Genomic DNA, 27,932 nt, shown 5'->3' with positions numbered 1-27,932 from the left:
AAAAAAATACGGAAGAAATAGACTTAATTTTCAAAAACAAAAAACAAAAAGTAAAATGGTTATCTAAACAGGGTTTTAATTTTTTTATTTACAGATTTTTTATCTTAGTAAATTTGATGTATTATCTTGTAAATTTGAGTTCTTTGGTTTATTGAATTGGATAATGTTTAATTTACTATGATAGAATGTTGATTCTCATGGAAAAGATACAATTTTTTTAATTACATTAATGACATTTTTATTGAAGTAAGAATCCTAAACTCAATATTCACTATTCTTCTTGTCATAATTCACTGATATTTGCATTTGATTGGCATGACTATTATAACAAACAATTTGCATTGTATTGTAAGTTTAATCTTAGGCACTATAAGCTAAGTAATAAATAAAATTACTATATATTTTTGTTTTAATTTATATTTTAGTCCTTAAAACTATTAGTAATGTTATATTTTTAAACTTTCAACACTCTTCATATAAAACAAATATATGAATGTCTTTTTTAGTTCAATAATGTGTAAAGAGAATTTGTCAATAGCTTATACCTTAATTAAATAAAGATCGTCTCATAAATTTTAAAAACTGATATTCAAAGAATAATAAGAAAAAATGAAAAAAAAATTGAAATTATATGAAGTAGTCCTAAATTTTGGATAGACATTTCAATTATTTTCGACTACAAAAAGACTTTTATTTTTTCTAAATTTTATTCCAAATACCCTTAAACTTTGAAACTGTTTTAGAAATAACATATTTTTCGTTAAAATCAATCATGAAAATTGGCGTGATAATCTGGCTTGAGCAAGCTAATTGGCCCATAGCCCTTTTCTTGAGATTAAAGATTAAGATTCTACCCAAAATTCGTTGAACAAAAAAAATATAACATTGGAATTGATTGAAAAAGTTAGAAGGCAATCAAGAAAATAATGATTCCCAATTCTTGTGATAATCTAATATTATTTCTAATATTCTACATTTTTCAATAAAAATCTTACTCTACAACTCTGATTCATTAGTAGATGTTGATCTAAATCATTAGTTTTACAAAAAAAAAAAAAAAATATGAGATGGAATTCTATATTTATCTAATAATATGTAGAATAAGAGTATAAAAAAGTATAACATTTCTAATTTTTTACCAAAATTTTAAGAACTCAACGAGATGTTAATATTATTTACAACTATATAAAGACGTAGTTCATTGTTAACTTATTAACATTATGTGCTTTATTTAAACAAATTTTAATTTCAGAAGTGAAAATAAAACTTATTCTAACATTTTGTATAAATAAACAGAAAAAAGGGGGGTGGAAAAAGAGAGTAAAAAAAGGGGTTGATTGCCCTGGTTGTCCATTCAGTAGATCAGATCCATCCATTTAGAAAAGGAGTGTTAAAACAATCTAACGGTGGTGATTTAGAAGTAGAGCGAGTAATGAGGAGCAGGTTCCACCGAAACATTTCTAGCAGAGCTCCCCTCCGCTTCGCATAGACGGTCTCTTCCTCAAACCTCAAACCAGGGCTCCCTCATATAATCTGACTTCTAATCCTCGAACCATTCATCGAAGCATCCGAAGAAAGGCGCAATCTGAGCTCCCCATCATGGCTTTCTCTTCTCGTCTCTTGTCCAAATCCAAGCAGGTTTGCCCTTTTCCGCCCTGGATCGGTTCAGGTTACCCTAATTTTCACTTATCTGATTGTTCATGTTTCATATTTATGAGTCATGTGAATATCGTTTTGTGTCGCTGTTTTGATTTTTGTTCTTCCGTTTTCTATACGGAACTGGAGCTTGTTTTTGCCCAATACTCTTATGGATCCTGATAATGGTGAAACCTTTGTCAATTTCTCCCTATTCTTGCCTTTTGTAATTTGCTGTTTTTTGATGGTTTCGGGATCTGGGATTTTAGGGTTTCTTTGGATGATGATGTAAAGTATGTAGGTTGCTGTGGATATTTCTAATATTAATGGGGCTTTGTTAAAGATTTTAAATGTTAGATGCATTGTTTGGGAATGGTTGTCTGTGCATAGTGGGAAAATGTTTGTTTAGAGGCGTAATGATCATTGAATCAGCTGCTTAATGTCGGGTTTCTTTTTGTACCCCTTCGTTGTTACAGGTGCTTGGCAGTCAAAGTATTTTACACCAGGGGCATGCTATTCCTGTTCGTCACTTTGCAAAAGAGGCTGCTCGGCCTGCTCTGAAGGGAGATGGTGAGGCAAAATACGCTCAATTTGTGAGAAAGAGGGAGAGATATATCTATGAAGTTTGGTTTATGTCTATCAAACAGTTGTAGTTATGTCTTTAAGGAATTATGCATAAATTATGTAGAGAATTGAATCACGGATATATATATATATATATACGGGCAATGAAGCTACATGAGTGGTGTATTAACTTCTCTATGTGCAAATTGTTCTTGAATTTCTTGTCATTTAATTGTTAATGTCTATTTCTTTTTCTGTGGGTGCCAAAGAAATGCTGAAGAACATATTTTTGGAAGTGAAAAAGAAGTTTGAGACAGCTTTGGATGTTTTCCGAAAAGAGAAGATCACAATTGATCCAGATGACCCTGCTGCTGTAGCTCAATATGCTAAGGTCATGAAAATGGCAAGAGAGAAGTGAGTGTTTTTTCATGATTACCACATTTTCTAGTTAAATCCTCTGTGGCTACTTATGAGTTGACTGTTGAATCTTATCATTCTCTGTGTTAACTGGTGCAGAGAGGTAGCTGGGTCATTTTATCATCCGAGTATATTAATCAAATACCCCTGCCTCGTTTATACTGACTAGCTCAAAAATAATATTCTAATGAAGGATGAGGACTATGGGCTGTTGAATTTTGTGCATCTTAAATTGTATATAGATATCATTCACCACTTACATATTATTGTTTGGCCTTTCCTGTTTTTAGTTACTTCTTTTGAAGGTCCTTTTCCTTTCTATACACTTTGCTTAATGAAATTCACTCTCTGCATTCTGTGCAATTTGTTTGGAACAATTTTGTTCTAGGTGAATTCAAGGAGCATTGCTGGAGAGTGATGGTATTGTATTATAATCATAAATATTCTTCTGGGACTCACAATTTGGCTTTTCATTTGGGGCCAATAAACTGGAAATGGATAAAATTAATCAATAATAAGAAACAAGTATTTCATGGCTTCAACTATTAAATGAGGAAACACTAATGTCATTTTTGTTCTGTGTACAATATACCATTTTCTAGGAAAATGGCTTTCGAGAACGATACATATAGGACTCTTATTTTATTATTGTGTTCCATGCTTCATTTTTTGAGGCATCCTTTTATCTTTCATCTTTCCTCATTAAAAATATAAGTTAGAACTCAAAGACACATTTGTAGGTTGTCACTAAGATATAAGCTTTTATCACATAACATAGGACCATGTGTATATATTAGAACATGCTATCACTAAAATATGTGCATGTGAATTCTGTGTGAGTTACAATCTTAACTCTCTTTTTTCTTCCTTGCAGGGCAGATTTATTCTCTGAATCACAGCGAATCAAATACACCATTCAGACAAAAACCCAGGACATCCCAGATGCCAGATCATACTTGCTGGCATTGAAGGATATCCGGATTAAGTATGTTCCTCTTCCATGAACTTGGATTCCTTGTCTACCTGAGCAATGCATTGTCAACATTTCTCTCCTTGGCATATTAACGGTTGCGGTATCATGAATATTTGATTTTCAAGGGTTCCAAAATTGACAAGACTTAGAAACTTTGACCAGTATCGATCAATATAGGCTTAAACAAATAAATAATCCACCGAAATTGAACAAAAAATCTATAAGTCTCCAGTTCATGTACATGTATAAAAGCTAAAATGGCTTAGCCCTTGGTTCTTCTTTTTATTTTTATTTTTTTCCGGTCTTTTTCAATTCTCATGTCAACTTGTACAGACTTTTTGGCCTTTGGCCTCCATTAGTCTGGTCTCAGATGTTCTCTAACCAACAAAAGTTTGTTGTATGGCTCTGTTATGGATTTGTTCATTCCAAATTGTAGGGAATTACATTTTGGGGGTATTCATTGCTCATGCATTCATTCTTATGCCTGAAACCTGTGGCATTGATCTGATGTCTATTGCCAAGTGCACGAGTTCGTTGTTATACTGTACGTTTCGTCTCTTGATCTAATTCCCATGTACTCTTTCAGGAGAGGTCTCAGTGATGATCTTGGTGCAGAAGCCATGATGTTTGATGCTCTGGAAAAGGTTGAGAAAGAATTGAAGAAACCTCTTATGAGGAATGATAAGAAAGGAATGTCTATTCTTATGGCTGAGTTTGACAAAATCAATCAAAAGTATGATTCTAACTTCTTATATTTTCCGTTTATTTTGGCTCCTTTCCAAAAAGTTCAGTGGTTTATTTACAGACGGTTATGTTGCCATGGATAATATACTTCTAAGATTGCCGTCAAGAACAATAAGTCTTGGGGAAATAGAAGCTTCCACACTCCCGTTTTGGATAAATGATGTGTTGTTCATCAGGCTTCTATTTCAAAAGTAACAGTGAAGAATGATGTTCTTTTTTATTAGTTGCATGCTTGCATGTCTATTTGGTATCGGAGCTGGTTGCATAGAAGTGAAGCAAAAGATTCCTATTAGATTTCGTTTCTAATTTCACTTAGACACTAGCTTTTACCAATCTACATTTCCAACGGAGGCTCAGGATGGTTGGTATCTCCTACATGCATACAGTTGAACAGTCTTTCTTTGGGATATATACAGTCGAACAATCTTTCTTTGGGATATATACAGTATTTCAAGTACTTTGTTTAATTTTCTTTTACCTATCAGGCTTGGGATTCGGAGGGAAGATCTGCCCAAGTACGAGGAGCAGTTGGAACTTAAAATTTCCAAGGCACAATTGGAAGAGCTGAAGAAAGATGCTCTCGAGGCAATGGAAACTCAAAAGAAGCGGTATGTAGTTGATTATTATACTGCAAAAAGAATTGCCTTAATCGGTATTTGATAGTCTAAGTTAGAGTCATCTATATTCTTGCACTGCAACATCTTCATTAGTTTGAATGCCGGCCAGATAGATTTATAGATAAAGGTTGAAAGAGTTTTGTTCGCAAAAAGTATAACCTGGCTTGTATATGATAAAATTTACCGTAGGTCTGATGGCTTTTATCAATTCCTTTTGAAACTTCGCTTATTTCCCCTCTTTGTTTTCAGTGAGGAGTTTAAAGATGAGGAAATGGTGGATACGAAGTCATTAGACGTGAGAAACTTCCTGTAGATTTTCAAAGCTTTTTTGATTTATTTTCTGGTTGAGAAAAATCTGTCAACAGAACTGATTCGGCTGTTTATGAACACCGGGATCCATCTCTTTAGCTTTAATAAGAAAAGCACCTCTGATATTGGGAGTGCATCATTTGGCTGACGTGTGTTCCCAACCTTTTGTTTTATTTTATTTTATTTTTCTTTTTGTAATTCTTCATCCTACTATGTTACATTACCAGGTGATAACTGGATAGATATTGTCAAGAAATTTTCATTCGATCATTTGCTGATGTTTTCCCATTTTTTTCCAGTGCTTGGTTTAAGCCTATTTGCTCTGGTTAATTTCATGGAGCGAGTGTTTTAACTTTTAACGTATTATCATAAATTTTTAGGTCCTACGGTTGAGGATCGCTTTCATTAGAAGGTGAATAGTTATTGCACTGGATAAAATTCTAATATTTAAGGTTGAGGATCTCTTCCATTAGAAACTTATACATATAGGCGAAACTTTTATGTTAGGCTGCTTTCATACGGTACAAAACCCAAAATCTTCACCCTATGTTATGTACAAAGTAAGAAAAAATCTTGGAATTTTAAAAAAATAAATAATAAAAAGAAACAACTTTTCTAACAATTGATTGTTTGATCAGAAGAGTCCTCCGACTATTCAACAATATTTTTGGTTAATGTTTTAATATTTAGACACTAAATATTTGTTTACAAAAGGTTCAATATTAGTCTATCCGTTTAATAGTCTTGAATCTTAAATTTGGTGGAATTTGTTAAATTATAAAAACTATTGTCATACATATGAATACGTTTTCAAACAATGTTATTAGCTGTGAATTCGTATTTTTCTGTTTCTTAGCAGAATGTGTATTTATCAAAATGGAAGACCGAAGATATGTACATGATTGGTTAAATTATAAAAATAATTTTCATATACGACTATGTTTTTCAAAATTTATAGCGAAGATGTCAACGTAATAGATTAAAATTGAGCCAGGGAGAAAGTGTATTCATTATTTTCTCAACATGCTACATTCGAAGGTATTTAAAGTGATAAATCAACACCGCATTGAGAGAGAAAGTTAGCATTTGTTATCTTCTCAAATTGCAATATGCACCATGAAATTAATGATAATTGAAAAAAAAAAAAAAAAAAAAAAAAAAAAAAAAAAAAACCCTATAAATTACATTTAATGATGGAAGAAGTATTGCATAAAACAGGGGCCAACATCCTCTAGGAAAAAGGACATGTAAAGGTATTGTAATTTCAACCTAAACAATAATGGAACAAAATCGAGGCTTAATTAGCCATTACTTATAGTTCATAGTCTCTTCTAATAATCTTTTTCTGTCGTTCTGAACTCAATTCTGTAGTGGTTAATGCTGGTTACGACTTGAAGCGATTATTGGTTTAAACTTTCTTCTTTTTATTTGATTTGAAACCATCGTCTTTACTTCGCTTTTTACTGTGATCTTTTTCTTTCCTTTTCCCTTGCTTCTCTGCTTTCGTTTTATTCGATTTTACACTTACAACTCCACCAGAGGGAACCTTTCCACCACCACTTTGCAAAGCACCAGCAAAATCAAATTCCCCATCCACAATGGCATACTGTTGCAGCATCTCAACATCTAACAGCCCCTCATTATTCATTTTCATTTTCTCCTGTATTTCAATCCCAGAAACGAGTTGGTTTAAAAGATGAGGGAATGTGCGTGCGCGCGCACAGATGCATCAGAAAAAAGAAGCTTGAATCATACCTCAACTTGTTTTGCGGCTTCATGGAGATCATCATCCACTGAGATCTCATGGGGTTCCAGAGGAATCTGCATGTAAAGTTTTGTAATTGTAGCAAAAAATGTATCACTATTTCTATTTAAAAACTTGTAGCTTTGTAGTACAGTTATTAGATAGTTTCAAATTTTGAATTTAATCCTTCCTTTCCATAAGAGAACAAAGCAGGAATGATTTCCCAAGGATACTAAAATTTTACCTCTCTCATACGCGGCATGGTCGATTCTATCTCCTTGGATGCAATTCCATAAAGATACTTATGAAACTTTTTCATGACTTTGATAAAAAGTGACAGTATCTGTTGCCTCTCCAACTTCATTTGTCCCTGTACAAGTAATACAACGTCCAAAAATTGATATGTAACAGGTAACAATTAGATGCCCTCCCCCTAAAACTAGGGCACACAAGGAACAACTACACAATGCTCGCAAGTCGCAACCCTATAAAATTCGAGAGGCTGACGCATCGAATTTGAAAAGTGTATGTTATCTTAAATATATTGATAGGATGTCACGTTCTAAAGACAGTCCTCATTCAATATCAAAGTTATCTCTATAGGCAGCAAAAACTAATTACCTAAAAACAATGGACTACTCAAACTTACCAAGTAACTATAAGCTAATACTACAAACTAACTAGCTAAAATTAAAAACAACTCGACTGGTTTTGACAAAATAGTAGGCCCACGGCACGACTTAATAACTAGTATAAAAAAAACCAATCAACAGTTGACCAAAATCATACAGAATTAGAAGTTTAAGGCAAAAAATAAAGGATAAAAAATCAGACAATCCAAAAAGACAATATAATCGAACCTCAATATAAGTAATATTCCGCAACTGCAGTCCAGTGCAGAGCAAAACAGATGCCTGTGCATACGACAAAGTAACTGGAAGTTTCTCCATGAAATACAATTGAGCGAGTAATGGAACAAGATCTAGTATCTGTAAATCAAAGAAAGAGGAATATTAAATGCATGGTTTGGTATGCATAAATTGTGTAGCAAGTAAGAAATCTTAAGAAGTATCCACGGCATGATAAAGTTTAATAGGTAGATTGAGAAATTTCCACGGGGACGGAGTGAAGAGGATAAGGTGCGAAAAGAATATGAAAATCTTTACATCTGAAAATTTTTATTTTCAAATATGTCCATCTGAGTAAAGCAGCCATAAAACTCATTTAAATTTTAGAAGTATGTACAGCTTTCAATGCATAACTTCTGATATCGAACCTTTTCTGATAACATATGTATGGAGGTATGAAATTTGTTACTATTTTGGAATCCACACATACATTAACAAGAGAGAGATGGGGGATGGCAATCTTACCATGTGGAAATCAACAAGATTGTCTGCATAGGCTTCCAACCGCTTCATATCATGTTCCGACATAAAATATCTGATCGCATTTAAAAGTTCTACAATAGAACCCTCAGAAGGATCTACTTCCGTAAAGTTGATTTTTGGATCCAAGACACTAGGAGAATTTAAGTCAAATTATTAATTGGAAAAAAGAAAAGATGGAAAATTTTAAGTCAAATTTTCCCCGTGGGGTCAGGGCCCATGGGACTTCCCTCTAACATGGGGAAAAATTGGGGAGGAAATGGGAAAAGAAAAATTCCTATGAACTAAACGGGGATGGAGACAGGAAATCCATCCTCGTTCATTTTCATTATTATTTTTCAAAATTAATATATATATATATAGAGAGAGAGAGAGAGGTAGATAGATAGATACAAAGATATGTATATGTTCGAATGATATTAAATTTTTATGTATAGATAATGATATTATATGAATAATGTGACATTGTCTAAACCATTTTTAAACCCTTAATGCATGGTTAATTAAATAACTTAACGTGAAAATTTATTTTGTTTTGTTTTATTTAAGAGTTGAAGAAATTTTTCACAAGGAGTGAACCATTTAAAGGAAGATTGATAAGGAATGAACCATTTAAATGATGATTCATGGTGGAAAACCAACCAATCAACTATTTAATTGAAACTCTTTAAAAATCATTTCATTGATTTTTTTTCTAAAGAAAATTAAAGAGGAAATGCGGGAAACCTGAGCCCACAAATTTCCCATATGGAACCTCCGCCCAGTCCTTGCAAAATTAATAGGGAATTTTGAGGGGTTGAGGAATGAAATGGGGGGCAAGGACGGAGAAGTCCCATGGACATCTCTAGGCATATGTAGTAGGTGATAATTAAATATACTGACCTCATTGCTAGCTTATATTCCATTCCATGAAAACTAATACCACTCAAGAGTCTAATAAACCTTAACCTGAAATCTGTTTGGATCATAAACATATAATCAAATACCACAGATAGCACAGGGAAATAGCACTTCTAAATGTAAAAACCTCACCTTGGTAAAATGGACCAAAAAAGCCCCACTGTGCAGATTCATTAGCTTCAATTTCATCATTGTTCAAAGGCTTTAGGACCATGCATGTATGTTCGCCGGTCACAGTACTCTTGATCCATGAAAAGAGAAGGGAAAATATAAGCGCACCGAATTGTTTACAATCATCAAACAGCATAAAATCTAGAATCCAACTCAACTGGAATCTGGCCAATGTAGAAGGGGGCAAATTTATGTCTCCTCCAAAAGCGAAAAAGGTCCAATGTGAGTCCAAAAGAAACGCCAATATAATGAAGCTTTTCAGGTCGTCGTTCACGAAGAGATACCAGCAGGGGAGGAAGATTAGTTCTAGGCTTTATGCTTTCTTCCAATAATGAAACCTGCATGCACGATATTGGAGGTAAGGCTAAAACTATCGAAACCTAGATAAAAATAAAAAAGAAATACTATTGTAATAAAAACCTGCTGGCCTTCACAATGCCCATAATGAAATACATGGGTACTATTTTAGCATTTTCTCATAAAAATAAATGAGGTAATTGTTAACAATGACAGTCAATATGTTCCCACAACTTGCTAAATTTTTATCCCAACATGGACAAGAATGGAGACATAATTTATCAAAGTGAGAAGTCTTCCCAAGTGACATTTCGTTGACTTACCAATCAACCCAAAATAGAACTAGCCTATCCTCTGTATAAAAAGGGTCTTTCCTTTTTTCCATCCTTGCTTGAGGATTTTTTTTTGAATTATGATTCAATTGAAGAAAGATGTACAGGGCTTTTAGCACCTTCCGATCAGAATGTTGCTTTACCACCCTCCCCTTCATGAATACCCTTCAACAACCATTTTGTCTTCACTCCTTTCCATCCAATTCTAGGTTTATCAAGAAGAGTTATTCACTCGATATTCAACAAAGAGCCTTCCATCTCGTGGTGACGTCTCTAAGGATGATTCCAAAATAAGTTCGAGTAATGTGGAATCAGTCATTAAGCTACTATGAGATTTCAGTATGCCAATTGAAGTTCTTAAAGATTCTTTTTCTAAAGCTTTTGACCTATTATTTTGAAATTGTGACAAGAGGACTCATCCTCCTATTCTTTCATTCATGGCAACCAAATTTCATTGTTCATAGAAGCATGTGCTCTTGAGTTTTGTGAAATTTCTCCTTTAACTCAAGAAGAAAGTTGCATTAAGGTTTAGCTTTTCAAAGTTTTGTTTTGTCTTCTCCGAGTTATTTGGATTGACTTGCATGAGGTCTTTTGTTAATTTGCTAGCGATGATTCTTCCAAAGCTTCTTTTAATGAGCTAATGAGTTCTTGCAAAGTTTAGGAGTTTTTTGAGGTACCTTGTGAAGAAACGGCTTGAAGTTTGGGGAGTTTGATAGAATCAATATATTGGTATTATGAAGTTTTCTATTTATTTTGCATCAGGTTACTTTCCATGGATTTTAAAAGGTTTTTTTTCTTATGGTGATGACACCATCCTCTTTTCATCCAACGAGGAGAAAGACATTAACAATCTCATTGGTTTGGTTACATTCTTTGAGGAAGGATCTGGCCTCAACATTTACTGCCAAAAGCCTAAATTTTTGGGCATTAATTGTGATATCTGTTGGGATGAGATCACAGCAAAGAGATACAATTGCAAAGTGGGTAAATGACCAACTGATTACTTGGGACTTCCCCTTTTTGGCAAGTCTTCTACAATCTCCATTCTTGACAACACAACTCTCTCTAAAAGAGGTAGATTAACTCTTTTTAAAGGCCACGTTATCAGACCTACCCATTTATTACTTATCCCCCTATCAAATACCTACCAAAGTTACGTAATACATTGAGAAGCATTTTAGAAATTATTTATGGTGTCGAGACAGAAACAACAACTCTTCTCACCTATTGAGATGGAATATCCTTAAACCTTTGGAAGATGGTGGTCTTGGCAATATTAGGCATCAGAACATTTCTCTCCTTGCAAAATGGCATTGGCGTTTTTGGAATGAGAAGGGAGCTCTATGGTGGAAACTTATCAAAGTTAAATTTGGATCCCATTACTTTGATCTTATTTCCATGGACATCTTCTAGCAAGCCCCTGGTCTCTTATCATGAAACACAAGGACCTCATATAATAACACATCATGCAAAGTTGGCAATGATGCTTCCACAACTTTCTGGACCAATGTGTGGTTTGGCTCATCTCTAAAAAATGTTTATCCCCGATTGTTTGCCATTGCTGAAACTAAAAATGCTTCCATTGCTGAAGTATCAAACAACCAGCAGGAATCTTGGTCATTAGATTTTAGAAGGCACTGAAAAGATGATGAGATTGAGGAATGGCCAACCTCAATTACCATTTGCTGGGTATTCAACTTACTAGCCAGCCGGAGACTTGGTTCTGGAATTTGGAGGCCAATGGTTTTTTCACCTCAAGATCTCTGTTGTATAAACTTTCTCGCACAGACACATCCACTGATGATGACATTTTCAAAAAGCTCTGGAAGTTACCTTGCCCAAAGAGGATTAAATTCCTATTGTGGGAGATTTATCATTCTTTCCTTGATAAAATGGATCGGCTGCAAGTTAGGTGTCCATGGATCAAGCTCTCTCCACGTTGGTGTTATCTCTGTCAACAAAACAGTGAATCTTTGCCTCGCATTTTTTTCCCATTGCCCTTTTGCACTGTCCATATAAGCCAACATCTTGAGCAACTTCAATTGGAAATTGGTTACTCCTCAAGTAACTAGGAACTGGATTAGATAGATTTTTCGAACACACATTCAAAGAACACAAGGCTGTAATGTGGTTTAGCATCATATGTGCAGTTTTATCAAAGATATGGGTGGAAAGAAATGATCGGATCTGCAACAATTGCTCAAAAATCAGCAAACGACATCCTTGAATCATCCATTCTTAATACTATGTTTTGGTATAAACAACTACTGCCCCTTAAAGATCATAGCCTATGTTTTATTGTTGCTAATTGGAAACTGATTTTGTAGCCCACTGAATGGGCTCTTCTGAATATCCTTTGGATTATTTCATTCATCAATGAAATCATTTCTTATTAAGAAAAAAAAGGTTTTTTATGGTAGATGGTCAGTACTCAGTCTTCTTTGGAAGATTTGAAGTAGCTTATCAGTTTTCAGTGTTTAGGGGAGGCCTTATCCATAGTTTCCTTTCATCATTCACTTACAGACTCTCTAAGTACTTCAATCGAAAATTTTGGAAAATTTCTTTCTTCTTTAAATGTCTATATATTTTCACGGTTAAACTATATATGGTTGTATTTGTTGTTTGTATTTTTTCTTTCTCAATCCCTTTGAGAGTGAAACTTTTGAACTTTTATATCCCTTTTGATTATATCACTAAGAAGTTGTTTCTTTTAAATTTTTAATATATATATATATATAGATGGAGAAAAATAATTAGTGATTCTTTTATGAGTAGTAACCAGGTCTACTCAACTTTGGCCGATCAAATCATCTAAACAAGCAATGGCCCAATCAAGATGGAGGAATCCAAAGGGTAGTGCATAGAAATTCTTGAATAGCCAAAACTCTGAGTAAATTTCTGATTATTATCGGGATCAGGGTTTAATGCTAGAATAAACAAGTCACCTTCCCGACATTAATCTAGAGCATCAAGGAGAGAGCTCAAACTGCGAAGGAACATATTGAAAGCTTCCTGAAGAATTTAAATAGAGCCTACATAATTCATTGTAGCATTTTCCATGAGAAAATGTTAGGATACCACTTAACAAGGAAATACTCAAGAACACAAGAATGGGTTCAAGAACTATGGAAATATGTGAAAATGTATTAAAATATGTTATAATCTCATAACGGAAGTAACAAAGTAACCCCTGGCCTTTCGAGATGGCGAGTCTCTCCCATAATTCCCAAACTAGGAAATCCCACTAAATTCTTCACACTTTTCTCCAACTCTTCCCCTTCTATTTATAGTAAAAGTACCTAACCAACTTACTAACTATTTACTAATATGCCCTAACTAATAACCATCCTAATGTTCTAATTATCCCAACAAGTTCTAACCTCCCTCCCTAACCAATAACCTCCCTCCCTCCCTGTAGCTCCATATTCCCTTAGTTTTCCTCTCCGACCACTGTAGCTCGGCCTCGTCTGAATCAACCAACACCTCTGACCGATTCAGTCCAGCTTACTCTTTGCCATCCCAGCACATGAGCAGCCAACGTGTTCTTTCTCTCTTGTGGCCAGCCATCCTTTGCTTCTTTGAGCAAAAGCCTCTCCTTCACCCGAGTCTTCATCTTCAGCCACACAAACAATCGTTGTTGTCCCTTCTGGATGGTTTCAGAGCTGTCGATCTCCAATTTTCCCATCACTTTTTCATGAAACTTGCCTCGACGCCTTCCCCACAACTCTATCTCCAACCACGTTGTTGTTCGCCATTTCTTCTTCCGCTTGTCTCCACGTTTTCCCACCGGTATTTTTCGCCTCTCCAATTTTTCGACCTTCGATGAGTTCTTTCTCCACTTTCTTCGATCCATTCTCACGGATATATTTCTCTGTCCTCGTTCCTTATCCGATTTCCTCTTCATCTTCCTCGTTTGGTTTCCACCTCTAGATGAACTACTACCCAGCGCCCATGACTTTTTCGGGACAGATACATCGGCAATCTTCAAACAACTATTGGTCTTGATTTCACTCACAAAATCGACATTCTCTTCCCTTTTTTGCTCTTCTTTCAGATTTTGTTGCAATTTGCCTTCGTCGGAGCTTTTTGGTACACTCTTTTTTTCTCCCTCCTCAATTTTTGTAAATGTCTGTGAAGGATCTTCCTCAATTGAGATTTATTTTGTAAACTCATTGGAGGTTTCAAATTCGATTTCAGTCACCAGCATTTCCTGCTTATCATCCCTTGAAGGTATGCTCCTTTGAATTTCAACATTCAATTGTTTCATACGTTGAAGTAGGGACTGCAACATTTCTTTGATCTCAACTTCGCCTCCATCGAGATCATCCAACCTATCTTTCATTGTTTTTTGAACCATTTTCTTTTCTTTTCTTCGGTTTTCTTGCAACTTCTCCTCCTAAATTTCTCTTTCAATTCTTTCCTGCTTGCAATCTGCAATCCATTTCTGCATTTGCTCCCATGTCCATGGAGTTTCTCCTCTCTCCGCCGCCTCACAATTGTGATCAATAGTCCATGTACGCACTCGCTCCCATGTCCATCGTTCTTCTTCCCCCATTGCCAAACAAAAACAATACTGAACAACTCTGATACCAATTTGTTAGGATACCACCTAACAAGGAAATACTCAAGAACACAAGAACGGATTCAAGAACAATTAAATATGGAAATATATGAAAATGTATTGAAATGTGCTATAATCTCATAAGGGAAGTAACAAGGTAACTCTTAGCCTTTCGAGAGGGCTAGTCTCTCCCAAATTCCCAAACTAGGAAACCCCACTAAATTCTTTACACCTTTCTCCAACCCCTCCCCTTCTATTTATAGTAAAAATACCTTACCAACTTACTAACTATTTACTAATATGTCCTAACTAATAACCATCCTAATATTCTACTCATTATCCCAACAAATTCCTAACTAGGGTCTTACAGAAAACTTGCTCTATATTAATACTTGATGCCATTACTATCTCTATTAAATTGCTTCATCCGAAGAATTTTCTCTAAAATAGACATGGCCCTAAGGAATGGTAGGTTAATACTAAACCACGTTAAAAACTCTGTCCAGTCTTCTCTCCGATGATTTAGTTTATAACTCTAGGTTTTATTATTACCTTGACAAATTAGAAGCTCCAATGTCTAATTAAATACATAAACATGCAAAAAATTAAATGATAATAACAGTAACATGCGCGTGCACACATACAGACACACAAAAGAAAAAGAAGGAAAAAAAAAGCTCATAACTTTTAGTTAATATACTTGGAAACGAGAGTATTTATAATTATGTAACCTTTTCTGCAGCTTCGGTAACTCTAACATGAGCCTGAACATCCTCATCTGGTATTTCAACTTCAGTAATAGAAGCAAACTGACCTTCAAAGTACCTGATATACAGTGCGCAACGGAAAAGAGGGAAAATAAGTACGGACCTCTTAAAAATGAGTGGTGCCTTCTTAATATCGTGAACTATAGCATAGTTTGGTAGTTCGGTATTTTCTTGAGGATTCTTGAATAGATGCTGGCAGGCTGAATTATTTTCCTAGTCTGATATGTTTTATAAGAGATTAATAAGAAACGTTAGATCTATCGTGTCTTCTTTTTCTTTTCTTTTATTTTTTATTTAAAAAAATCAAAAATTTATTCAGACAAATGGAGGTACAAAAAAATGCATATAAAACAAACAAAAACAGAACAAAATTTAAAGTAAGGGCTTCGATTTTTCAGCGTGATTTAATAATCAAGCATAAAAGAGTGAAGCAACGCGTCCTCTGATAAATACTTCTTTTTTCCTTTTTAAGGTAACAAACAAACTATTCGTGAAGAAGTGAAAATGATCGTCCTTCCAAGCATCAAACCAAGTGACATGTCTCAGTTGCAGTTTAGAAGATGATAGTTGAATATGGAAGTTTAGGAGTGGGTGTTCTTTAAACAGCAGGCTGGATGCTACCCATATTCTCCCTTTCCACTTCATTGGGGCCTTTTCAGTCAGTTCCTTGTTTTGTTGCTTCTCTAAATAGACACCGCAGGCCTTTTAAGATGATTTCTAGATAAAAGCTTCTTACAAAGTATTAGGTTTTTCAACTCTATTTTCCTTCAGGCTGAGGGACATGATTCGAAGAAGAAATCACCCTCCTTTCTGTAAATTGTCCAACAAGTGTGTTTTTTGTTCTCAGGATGCAAAATTTACTTGATGCTTAATCATTTGGAATTTTCCGATGACAATTTTTCTAAATAATGTCTCTTGGTGTAGATGTTATGTTCCTTTCAACTCTTATAGTTTATCTTTTTTCACCCCAAATTAGAAGACCTTCCAAGTAACTTCTTTGGCTTGGGTTCCTTTTCAATGTCTTTTCCACTATTTTATAATTTCATGCCATCAAATTTATTGTAGATAAATCGCCATGGATTCTGGATCTTTATATTTTCATTGTTTTTCCCGCTCATGAACCATTCTAGATTCAAAAAAAAGAAATGTTCAAGATTAGTCCCAGCTGCTGATCTGCATAGGAATCGAGATTCTAAAATAGAACTTTGCTCAAAGTACTTCCATACCTGGTCAAAAGTTCTACTGCTTGTGATCCATATCCAAGCTACAACAATGGAAATTGCACAATTAGAAAAGCTTACACAACTTGGATGAGCATACTTGTACAATATAGGCAGTGCATTACCCTCATGGCACTTGGATGTGTTGCTATCCGTACTATTCGAGCACCAGAAAGACTGGGAAAATTTGCTTCCCGAAACTGTTCACAAAATTTCCATGGTATTTGGTCCCCAAACGGCTGATGACCAGCACTCAAGCTTTTCATAGCAGATTTACGTGAGATCTGTCCTTCAAGGCAAACCTAGATGATTGAAATAATTAAGAAATTGTAAACATAGGGAAATTATCCAGATTTTAGTTATTTGATATAAGGCGAGCATAAATCTTGGACGACCAAAATCCTAAAGAAGAAAGACAGTATCCTCTCCCACCTGCGATCTTTCATGAGATTGATTGGAATTAAAATAAATAACCGAGAACGATATGGGGTTGCACTTTTCTAGTGGATTCTACAAGGTAGTTGTTTCTTATCAACAAAAAAAAAATGATCAGGCAGATATCAACCTGAATGACGCACAAAATATCTGGAAGTTGATTACTTGTCTCATCAACAGGGCCTGCATTTCCACTGTCAGCAAAAACCAGCTGGTCACAAGCAGGTTAATACATGAAAATGCAAGACATACCAAGCAATACAAATAAATGGTGTGCTGGGGCATCTGCCATAAGTTGCAAGTCGTTGGGAGAGTTTTTGTAGTGAGAAGCAACATAAAGGGCCATCATTCGCTGCAAATATCAGAGTACCAGAAAATATGAAGGCACATGTAACACAGGAACCCGAGTTTCCAACTAACATATCCAACCATGAAATATTGATTGTATTATTCGACACCAAATTACCTGCAAAAACAGCTCACTATCTCTGTGGTAAGAAAAGAGTGTGTCTCGATTTACATAGTAGAGATCACATTCACCTGGTGGAGGCAATCTGTTCACAAAGAACAAGACGAAAAATAATTATATTTCTACCATCTAAATGAAATGGGAGGTAAAAGTTTTAACCTGAATTTTTCCCCACTTTTCTATTCTCCCTTTGTACAGGTCCATTTGGAAGGCAACTTAACCTGTTAATAGGCGGGATTGAACTGGTCACATCCAAACAAAGCAACGAATGGAGCCATAGCTCAATAGGATCCCCAGAAGCGTATCGAATGGCTTCACTCAGTTCTATCTTTTTGAATGAACGACCTACATTCAAATTTGCGTGTGAAATTAGCAGATAAGTCAAAATTGGGATGAAGGGTTTGTCCTTAAAGTTCCTGGCTATAGGAAAAGAACATATTCTTCCTCGAGAAATCCAGGAAAATCATGGAAGTCATTTCTACAGCCTATATGGTCAAGTGAAGATAGAAACCACCATAAAATTTCCCTTAACAGAAACGTTAGTGAGAATTTATCTCATCACGAGTTCTAAGTAACAGAAATTGCTATCATAAAGTATAGTATTTACTATTTTCTATCGGAAGCAGTACAATCTGATCAAATTGAAATTTACATGTTATATGGTAAAGCTAGCCAAACAAGGGAGACTAACTTTATCAATAAACCAAAAAATGAAAATACAAATAGGGAGCCTAGCCTCAACATTTATATTATGGGCAAGGTTAAGGGACCTCTGGAAAAATATTACAACTAAACCAATGTGATAGATCCTCAATCAAGAAGGTTTATGTACGAAGGAGAAATAGGCAAAGGAGAGGGCAAAATAGGCAAAATGATGTAATTAATAATGAATGAGGGAAGTTCTTATGTAAGAGAGAGAATTGTGTGATTGTGTGGGGACCACGGGATCTTTCTTTTATTGGAGTTTTTTCTTCTTTAAGTAAGAGTAGGGAGGCAGGTATCTTTATCTTTTTGCCTAGTGAAATTTTAGCACATTGAGCAAATTGAGAGGGACGGAGTCCTCCTAAATCTTCTTTGGCTTTTGCCAAAATAGTGAATATTTAATCTTGAGATCCTATCACAATGACTAACCTACTATGGTCAAATATAAGTTACTAAATCTAATTATTTAAATTAAAATGAGTACCCCTTTCAGCCCCCCATAAATTTAGATTATTGGTAGCTTCTAAAAGGCCATTGAAATGCACAATCCCAAAGCTTCCATGGCAATGTGGAGGGTTTGATTTCACATAGTGCAAAAATGAAACTTACCCAGCCTATGCTCAATCCTTAAGTGCTAGATGATAGACATTATTCACAAAAATGTTCCCAAGGAACTTGAAAGACTTGAATCATTAAACACCAAGGAAAACAAATTACCAAGGTCCAGTCAGCCCACATAAATTTAGATTATTGGTAGCTCCTTAAAGGCCATCAAAATATACAACACGAAAACTGCCATGGGAAGGTTTCTTTTTAAAAAAAAATATATATATATATCAATGGGAGGGTTTAGTTTCACATGGTGCAAGTTGAAGCTTTTGGTATCCCAGGTCTGCTGGTAACCCAGCCCATGCTCAACCCTGGAGTGCTAGATGACAAGCATTATATTAGGGTCCCTCCTAATAAGAGTAAACTCAAGAACAATTCCCTTGCATTTCAAGAAGCGTCCTTGGGTAAGGTTGTCTTCATCCAGCCACTCTTCGAACTCTACCAGATAACTTTCGGACGAGACTTTCTTTCTTTGTTTTGATGGTTGCGAGCATTTTTTCTTTTTTTTTTCTATCTCTTTGCAGAGATTCAGTGAGCTTTTTGTTGCAATGCTCTCTCTATACCTTTGGACCTCTAACAGTGCTTCATTCGATCAATCACAATTCATTTCTAAAATTGATGTTTCAGGATGAACGGCTCTTCATTTCTAAAATTGATGTTTCAGGATGAACGGTTCTAATACCAATTTGTTAGGATCCCTCCTAACAAGAAATGAACCAGATAATCCCTTGCCTTTCGAGAGGGTCAGACTCTCCAAATTCTCTAATTAAGAAATCTCCCTAAATTCTTCACACTTCCCTCCAACCCCTCTCCTTTTATTTGTAACTAAAATTCCTAACAAACTTCATATCTAATTATTCATATGTCCCTTCTAATCACCCTATTAATATTCCACTAATTATCCTAATATTTTCCTAACTAGCGGCCTTACACATTATTCTCAAAAAGGTTACCAAGGAACTTCGAAGACTTGAATCATTAAACACAAATTATCAAGTTGCTATTAGTCACAAAGTGAATAAAATCAAGACATGAAAATAATTCAAATCATTTTTCAATCACATGAAGGGGTATTTTAGGGTCAACAAGATAGAACTGGCGTAAGTTGCATGCTACAGCGGAATCCATCAAGCTGGTATGAAAAACAACAAGTTTAGTTCCAAATTACCAGAGAGAGAGCCCTCCACGCTCTTATTAGACACTTGGCTTTGCTCCTCCAACTGCTGCAAAAGCTTTAATGATAATGATCGACCAGTACCCTCATACCTTTAGGTGTTGCAAAAGAAGAAAGATATTACTAATCACTTCAAGATCAAAAGAAACTAGAGAAATTAAGCATTTAAAATGCCTGTGACGGTTCTTTCTAAAATAATATGCAACGAGAAACTCAAAGAGGAATAAGGATAACTAAGCAAATTACAAATGAGTTATGCCTGGAAACGAAGTAATACCCATTCACAGTAGATGAAAGGAAGACCAGGTAAGGACCAAGTAAAGATTTAACAACTGGCAACGGTATGGCTGCTGCTTCATCAACAACCAACAGCTCAACCTGAGAAAGCTTTTCATGCTCCTGTGGCTGTATATACTGCACAACAATGAGAATACAAAAAGGAAAGTGATCAGAGTCTATGGTGTTATCTCAATAAGAAACAAGATATATTGTTCTTTATTTCTTGTTACCTAAATTGAAAACTTGCCTTAATAATTGGATAAACATGTTCAGTAAGCAAAATGTCAAAAGAAAAGGTCAGAGAATCTATCAAACCTGAATTGTTTGTCTGTGTTGTTTATAGATATTAATGCGCACTGTTGCTTTCTTGAATTCAGGGTTGGTACTCTTCACCACATCAAAGTCTATATGTTCCTGTAAACATGTGTAATCTTCACAAGCTTAAATAACTAGTATAACATAGATCCAACATAGGTCATGGGAGGAAGAGATGACAGGCGCAATTGTCTTTTCCAGTGTATACTCTCAACCACAGGAATCAGAAATATCAATTTTTAAATAAGATATTAACTAAAAGAGAATGCAATGATACCGCCAACCTCTATATAATTGCTAATAGCCCAAGAAAATTGAAGCCATAGGCAATAGCCTTCCAAAGGTTTTTATTAGGCCCTTCGGCAGCAGGGCCACATTACATAATCTTAAGCTATCAATCCCTAGGCCCCCACTCCAACCAACTTAACTACTACCTCCCACTTAACCAGCACAAGCAACCAGCTTAAAAATTGTATAATTCTAAAACATGAACCCATGAATGGAACGAAAAAGAAATCAGCCTCATATATATTCAATTGAAACCCCTTGAAAGTAATTTAGTGTAATAATATTTTTCATCAAATTCATAAGTGATATTAGAAGGCATGCACATACAAACGAAACAGTAAATAATCTTACCTTATAATCAACTGCATTCAGACCCTTGCAAACAAAATCGAACAATGTTTTCAGATTCTCAGGACTAGGTGCAGTAACAAAAATATTGGAGTACCTTCAAAATAAATACTCTTGTCAAAATACAAAATAGCTCTTACATTTAAAATTGTATTCTGGTAAATAAATTTAAAAAAATGCTACCCGGCAGCAACAGCCCCAGCCACTGCTAATCCTAAAGAAGCTGATTTGCCCCGACCACGACCAGCGAGCAATGCAACTGTACATCGAAGTGTCTTGTCCAAAATTGCATCCAGAAATGTTACAACAGCCCTTCCCTATAACATATTAAACAAAAATATTCCCAGTCTAAGTCGTGAGTGAAAAATACCGGCAGATTAACTATAGACTAAACTGTAATTTGTAGCAAAGATTATCTAAACCTGGTCCAGCGTACAACACTTCTTTATAAGAGGACCAACAGGGAACTCATCACTTAGCTGTTCTTTCAGATTCTTAAGGTCCCATTCTCCTTCAGGAAGCCCCTCTGAGTCCTTTATAATGGAGGGAAAATTATATTGTTAGATAAATAAGAATTACAAATAAGAAAAGGTGAATAGAACTTCAGAGGGGAAAATTATTTCTTTTCTTTTCTCAAAGAAACAAGAGCAAGCTCACTAATATGGGATGTGTAAACAATTGTGAAGGAATTATAAGAGATGTAGAAAAAAGAACCAAATTTGGATTAGTTATGCACATCCAAGGGAACAAAGGTGAGAACTCTTCTCATAGTTTCCATTTTGATAGTGCCTCATTTGATGTGCAGAAGGGCATGACAAGTTCTTCTCAATAAGTCCACTTAATGCATTTGTCCATTCTAATTGGGTGCGTATATGCTATTCAATTGCATGTTTTAAATAATTATCATAGGTCAAGGCTATTTTGGCATGCATCCTTCAAAAATAATTTTCAGTTGCATCATAAGCAAGACTGGTATTTAACTTCTTTATTGGCACCTAACACCCTCATTTTAAAAATAAAACATCTCAATACCTTCAGAATCTTTATCATTTTTACAGGTGTACACATTAATATTATAATTCTGAAATTATAAAATATATGCAATTTCTTTCTTAAAAAATAAACTTTATCAAGCTACTCTTAGAAAATGAGCTTGATATTGAACCCCTTTGTAAAAATACAGTCCCAATGGCAATAAGCAAATCAATTAAGAAACTCTATTCTTAGCTTTATAACGTTATTTAAAGCAATCCCACACATCTCCTATTTTCCTTTCACAATACATGCAGCTTCTCGTTTCAGTTTTACCCAAGCTCTCTCTTATTGTCAACTTCTGTCTCCCTCTACTGCCACAATTTTGAGCTTCCAGATCATTAAGCTCCTTTAAATATTAAATATGAACTTCTCATTCAAAAAGGATGAAGAACTAAAATGCACAGAAGCAATCCCCAAATATGGATGGACGGACAATATATATAACCAAGTAAATTCCTACTGGTCCTCCACTGGTATTTCTAACACATTAGGACATTTATTATGAACAATTATATTAACACCATATCCAGGTAACTTCATGTTTTGCAAAAAGAATAAAAATAAAAATAAATAAATAAATAAATATCACGTGATAGAAAATTTGTTCACACTGCTTTGCAATCTATAGATGCTGAAATATACCTCTTTCACTGGAACTGGAGTAATTGACCTTATATGGGAAGAAATGGGTAGTACATTCATCTCATCATCCATTAAAACGCATGCTTTGCATGATGCAAGTGACAATAAAAAGCGTTCATTAAAGCGACCAGCTGCCTCCAAATGGGATTCAGTTCGATACCTTTCATGAACATCCTGGCATCAACCCTTATGAGCTCTTTTGAAATAATAAAGCACTATGAAGGGTAAAATGAAAACAATATCATGGTCTGGCATCCAACAAAATGGAAACACTTATATCATAAAATAATAATTAACATCCTAGTCGAAAAGTAAGATCAAACTTCAGACACAGAAAAAAGATGTCAACATCGGAAGCAAAGGGTACATAACTCTCTACTAAGACATATTAGTTGGATGTTCATAAAAGTTCTCTACTAAACCTAAGGAGTCCCTAAGAAATCTACAGCGTTTCAAAAAGAAACCATCATGTCAAGACAGGAAAGCTATTACCCATAAAGCACAAACACTTCGGTATCATTAACAGGACCAGGTACTGTACATGTCGGAAACTCTAACTCCTATTTGACAATTAAATTAGAGCATTAAACTTCTCAAAAGAAGTCTATTTCATTTTAATCTTTTTAGCACATGGATGTAAAACAATTTGTAAAAGAAAAACTGTAAGAATGTTTGTAAGGTCCTTGGTTTTTAAGAATGAAAGCAACAGACATATGTTCGAGGGCTTAGAGAGGGCTTACAAAGTTTCTCTGTCCTTATCATTTGGTTGCATCAGACTGAGGGCTTAAAGAGAGCTTACAAAGTTTTTCTGTTTTTATCATTTTGGTTGCATCAAGTGAATTTAATCAATAGGAACTTTTTTCCCCTTTTATATTAACAACTGTTCTATAATGGACAGTCTTCATGCAAGTCTTGTGTTTCAGGGATGGGATGCCTTGTCCATTTGCCCTTTAGGCTGTTCTCTGGTTTTTGAGGAATTAAGTGCTTTGTTGTTTCTTGATGAAAAAAAGCAAAATAACGGTTCCATGAGGACCTTTTAGCAACTACTCTGAAATTGGACAACGATTTTGAAGATTCCCCATCCACCTAAATATCGATAAATTACTTCACTTTCAGTCAAAGCTTCTTAGTATCAGTCCTTGTATTCATTTGAATATGTCTTTGTTTTGGGATGCATTGTCCCTTTAGGTTGTTCTCCAGTTTTTGGGAAATTAAGTGCTTTGTCGTTTCTTTAGGAAAAAAACAAAATAATGGTTCCAAGAGGATCTTTTAGCAACTACTCTGAAATTGGGAAACGATTTTGAAGATTTTCCATCCACCTAAATATCTATAAACAACTTCACTTTCAGTCGAAGCTTCTTAGAATATGTCCTTGTATTCATTTGAAACATGAGAAAATTTTGAATATGGTCCACAGATCCCTTAACCAATACATCGTTATAATTTTCTCATCAATGTGGTTAAAGCCCTTAACTTGGAAAATCATACACTTACCCAAAGGAGAGTTAGTCGCACCCAAAAATGATAAAATACATGAGTTGGTTCAGTTTGATCACACATTAGCATATTTCTACACAATTCTTACCCAAGAGATTGTCTAAAGGCTTTTGGCACTTCTCGTTAAAACCATCTAATTATCAACCGCGGGACTAGAAAAATAAAATAAAATAAAATGTTCCTCAAATTATCATTTGGCCCATTTATACATATCGCCAATGAATATTCTTTCCTTTTTTTTTTTCCTTTAAATCCAGATATTTATTAATATGGGATGGTAGGAGTGTAGTGTAGTGATCTGAATAAGAATCTCTCCAAATCCTAGTTATGCTGTAGTGATTAAAATATACAATTGTTCCTATTTCAGTTGATTTCATTCATTTCTAATCAACAAATGCAAGCATATATCTGTGTGTGTGAGAAAGAAAGAATACAAGGGTATAAAATATATTACTGCAAATGAATGCATATGCTTCCGCTGAAAAAAAAAACTAAACATTTGTAAAATTATAGAAACCGCATACCATGACCATGGTGTAAAGACTGGTCAACGAGGATAAGGAACGTAGCAGCAAGACTATTAATCCACCACCTTCCACTGTTTCTATGGTTCTTGCAAGCAGATTGGGGGTTAGAGCTTCAAAGTCCTAATACCAGCAAATGATGATTATAGAAAGATATTGATGATTTTTAAACAGTCGATAAATAACCAAGAGAAAAGCTGCATAATGATAATAAAATAAAAAATAAAAGAACATTTGTGGAGTATGCGTATCTACCTGAAGTATACACATTCCGAATGTATTACCAAGAATCCTTTCTGAATCCTTGTACAAACAATACGTTATTCCTCCAGTTTCGAGGAAAAGAGAAAAAGGATCAACCTTCTCGGGATCCAAAAGCCCCCTCTGCATCAACTTTTTAACTTGCTTTGCACGTTTTTTTCTGTGACTGTCAGAGATAATATAGACCCAATCAAACATCAAACAGATGCTCATCAGAAACATTTCGAACTAACAATAACTACAAGAACAAAGTACAACTCTAAGCAACACAGCCTTTGTCAATATCAAGAGAAGATCTGATGTTAATTAGAACAATTTAGGAGAGAAAAAAAACTAAAAACGGTTAGTTAATAGAAAGCCAAAAAGTCTGAAAGTTCTACCATTCAAGAACTAACCTGCTGAGTTCAAGTTTATCTCTATAGCACCAGAGCACATTTGGCCTGGATTTGATCGTCGCCTTACTTAACATGTAGTGGAGATTTACTATCTGTAAAAGCCGATTGAAAAACAAACAACTTATGCTATCACTTCCCTCGAGTGGAATTTTGTACCGGAAATATATTGGATAAAGACCAAATAAACCGCCCAACACCATCAAGGAAAAATACCCAGCAAAAAATTATAGCTCAAAAAAAAAAAAATGTTAACCTTTCACTGGAGAGGAAGAGGAGTACCTGATCCCGGGACTTGTCTCCGATGATGACAAACATGGAACGGTGCCTTGATTTGACACCATTTTCGATGAGAGTTCTGATACGCTCGTCTACTTTCTTCCTCATTCTTTGATTTCTCTATCTTCGTAGTATTGTTGAGAGAGTTGTTGCCGTAGTTTCCTGCTCTGAACTTCCCGGTGGAGCTTAACACAGCAGTGTTGAGGAGAGCTTATCTGAGTTCCGAAGGGTTTTTCAAAGGTTTAAGCTCGAATGTTTATATATTGACCCAGAATTTGATAGAAGGTGTGTGCTGTGCGCGTGCAGTTTCTTTAGGTTTTTGTATGAAGGTTTTTCTTTTTATCTCTCTACAATTTGATGGTATTAAGCTTGTGTTAAAAGAATTTTTAGACTCTATTTAATTGTTTGATTCATTAATTTTTTTCAACCTAAATAATTCTTATTAAATGAACTCAATGCATTCCTCAAACATTCATATTTGATTATTTAAATTTATATCTTAAAAAGAAGTAAGATATTAATATGAAAAAAATATATTTAATTATTTTCATATATTGAATCAAGATTTAAACATAATTTCAATTTATATAATGATTTTTTCTTTCTAAAGTGTCAAAAACTAGTTTTAAGAGTTATTGGAGAATAAGTTGTACAAAAAAAAAAATTAAATAAATATATGCATATATGATTGTATTCAGATTGGTTTGAACTATTTTAGGTAAATCCATGAACCAACTCCCCACAATAAAATTTTAATTTCTTTGAACTCACTCAATCCAAACTGCATAGGTTGGATTTGGTTAATCGACTTTTTCAAGTTTTTTTAACACCCCTAATAGAAGATTCGAACCACAAATTCCTTGATTTTTAGCCTGTTCGTATATCAATTGAGCTATATACTTAATTAGACTTCTTTTTTTTTATCTAGACTAGTATTAAGGAGAGAGAACATGAAAAAAAATGGAAATAAATAAATAAATAAAAACAAGACAACAAAAAAAAAAAAAAAAAGTAAAAATTTAAGGTGAGGGAAGATCCTGGCGTACAAATGACCATTTTCAATGACCCAAATGAAAGAACCTAAGGTTAAAAAACTAATGAAAAATGACATTTTGGTGAAGTCAACCACATGAAATTACTCATTTGACCTCAAAACGAGCAAAGGGGCCTTCCTTTCGCTCTAGTTTATTATTCTCGATTCTCGCTCTAGCTTCCACTCCTTCCTCTAATTCCTCATCAGAGACAACTATAATTTTTTTCTTCGATTTTTTCCTTTGTTCATATTCTTCCTCTCGCTTCTCACTTTTCCTCTAGTTCCTCATCAGACACAACTGCATTTTGTTTCTTTGATTTTTCCCTTTGTTTAGATTATTCCTCTCGCTTCCCGCTCTCAATTCAGGCTCCTTCTTTTAGTTCCCAATCAGACACAACTGTATTTTTTTCTTCGATTATTCCCATTGTTCGAATTCTTCTTATTACTTATCACTCACGATTCTCTATTCTCGCTCCTTCCTCTAGTTTCTTATCATATTCAACTTAAATTTTTTTCCTTCATGAAAAAACTACAAAACGAAGAAGAAGACAAAAGGAATAATAAGAAGAAGACGAAAAAATGCAAAAAAAAAAAAAAAAAAAGGAAGATGAAGAAGACAACGACCCATAATCAACAAAAAGCAAAATAAGAATAATGCAAAAGAGAAGAACACAAACACATAAAAAAATGCAGATATTTTTTCCCAAATCGAATAGCTACAAAACGAATAAGGAATAAACGCATTTGGAGTTGACGTGGTAATTTTTCATTGTGCTGACACAAGCAATGGGTCAATGGCCAAAATTCATTTGTTTTCAATTTTGGGATTAATTTTCATTCGAGCCCCGATAGAAGGGGCCCTCTGTGCAATTTCTAAGATCTCTTCAACAAATTAAGACAATTATTTTGTGTTTTTCTTAATCTAAATGACAATACTTGATTGACTAAGTTATGTGTATTAAGAAAACTATACGAAGTGTTGCTGATAATAAGTTCAAATTTCACAACCAT

At 34.6% G+C, this 27,932-nt stretch overlaps 2 protein-coding genes across 2 annotated transcripts; one reads left to right on the top strand and one right to left on the bottom strand.

Moving 5' to 3' along the window:
* Positions 1-1,451: 1,451 nt before the first annotated feature.
* LOC120072720 (probable ATP synthase 24 kDa subunit, mitochondrial) lies at positions 1,452-5,529 on the top strand. Its single transcript, XM_039025191.1, has 7 exons — positions 1,452-1,638; positions 2,112-2,205; positions 2,469-2,613; positions 3,491-3,601; positions 4,176-4,322; positions 4,819-4,941; positions 5,200-5,529. Exons 1-7 carry the CDS (start codon positions 1,600-1,602, stop codon positions 5,261-5,263), a joined length of 723 nt encoding a protein of 240 aa, XP_038881119.1. The 5' UTR covers positions 1,452-1,599; the 3' UTR covers positions 5,264-5,529.
* Positions 5,530-6,419: 890 nt separating this feature from the next.
* LOC120072719 (RNA cytidine acetyltransferase 1) lies at positions 6,420-26,186 on the bottom strand. Its single transcript, XM_039025190.1, has 26 exons — positions 25,892-26,186; positions 25,613-25,704; positions 25,212-25,383; positions 24,957-25,079; positions 22,936-23,109; positions 21,681-21,791; positions 21,442-21,575; positions 21,262-21,355; positions 20,623-20,721; positions 20,306-20,442; positions 20,023-20,120; positions 17,765-17,888; positions 17,541-17,628; positions 17,327-17,426; positions 17,205-17,257; positions 16,765-16,941; positions 16,646-16,683; positions 15,384-15,477; positions 9,621-9,800; positions 9,424-9,532; positions 9,274-9,346; positions 8,377-8,524; positions 7,864-7,992; positions 7,248-7,373; positions 7,015-7,080; positions 6,420-6,919 (listed from the first exon to the last, which is right to left on the bottom strand). Exons 1-26 carry the CDS (start codon positions 25,994-25,996, stop codon positions 6,668-6,670), a joined length of 3,096 nt encoding a protein of 1,031 aa, XP_038881118.1. The 5' UTR covers positions 25,997-26,186; the 3' UTR covers positions 6,420-6,667.
* Positions 26,187-27,932: the final 1,746 nt, after the last annotated feature.

The sequence above is a fragment of the Benincasa hispida genome, chromosome 3 (assembly GCF_009727055.1).
Source record: "Benincasa hispida cultivar B227 chromosome 3, ASM972705v1, whole genome shotgun sequence".
NCBI classification, from domain to species: Eukaryota; Viridiplantae; Streptophyta; class Magnoliopsida; order Cucurbitales; family Cucurbitaceae; genus Benincasa; species Benincasa hispida.
Note: the sequence above shows the minus strand (reverse complement) of the source record. Positions and strands in the feature narration are given on the sequence as shown.

Coding starts and splice junctions, on each gene's coding strand:
- LOC120072720 (XM_039025191.1), top strand. CDS start 1,600: ATGGCTTTCTCTTCTCGTCTCTTGTCCAAATCCAAGCAG. Junction 2,614..3,490: donor ATGAAAATGGCAAGAGAGAA/GTGAGTGTTTTT, acceptor TCTTCCTTGCAG/GGCAGATTTATTCTCTGAAT. Junction 4,942..5,199: donor ATGGAAACTCAAAAGAAGCG/GTATGTAGTTGA, acceptor CTTTGTTTTCAG/TGAGGAGTTTAAAGATGAGG.
- LOC120072719 (XM_039025190.1), bottom strand. CDS start 25,996: ATGAGGAAGAAAGTAGACGAGCGTATCAGAACTCTCATCGAAAATGGT. Junction 23,110..24,956: donor GTCTTTACACCATGGTCATG/GTATGCGGTTTC, acceptor GGTTGATGCCAG/GATGTTCATGAAAGGTATCG. Junction 17,889..20,022: donor CGTGGAGGGCTCTCTCTCTG/GTAATTTGGAAC, acceptor ATTTGAATGTAG/GTCGTTCATTCAAAAAGATA.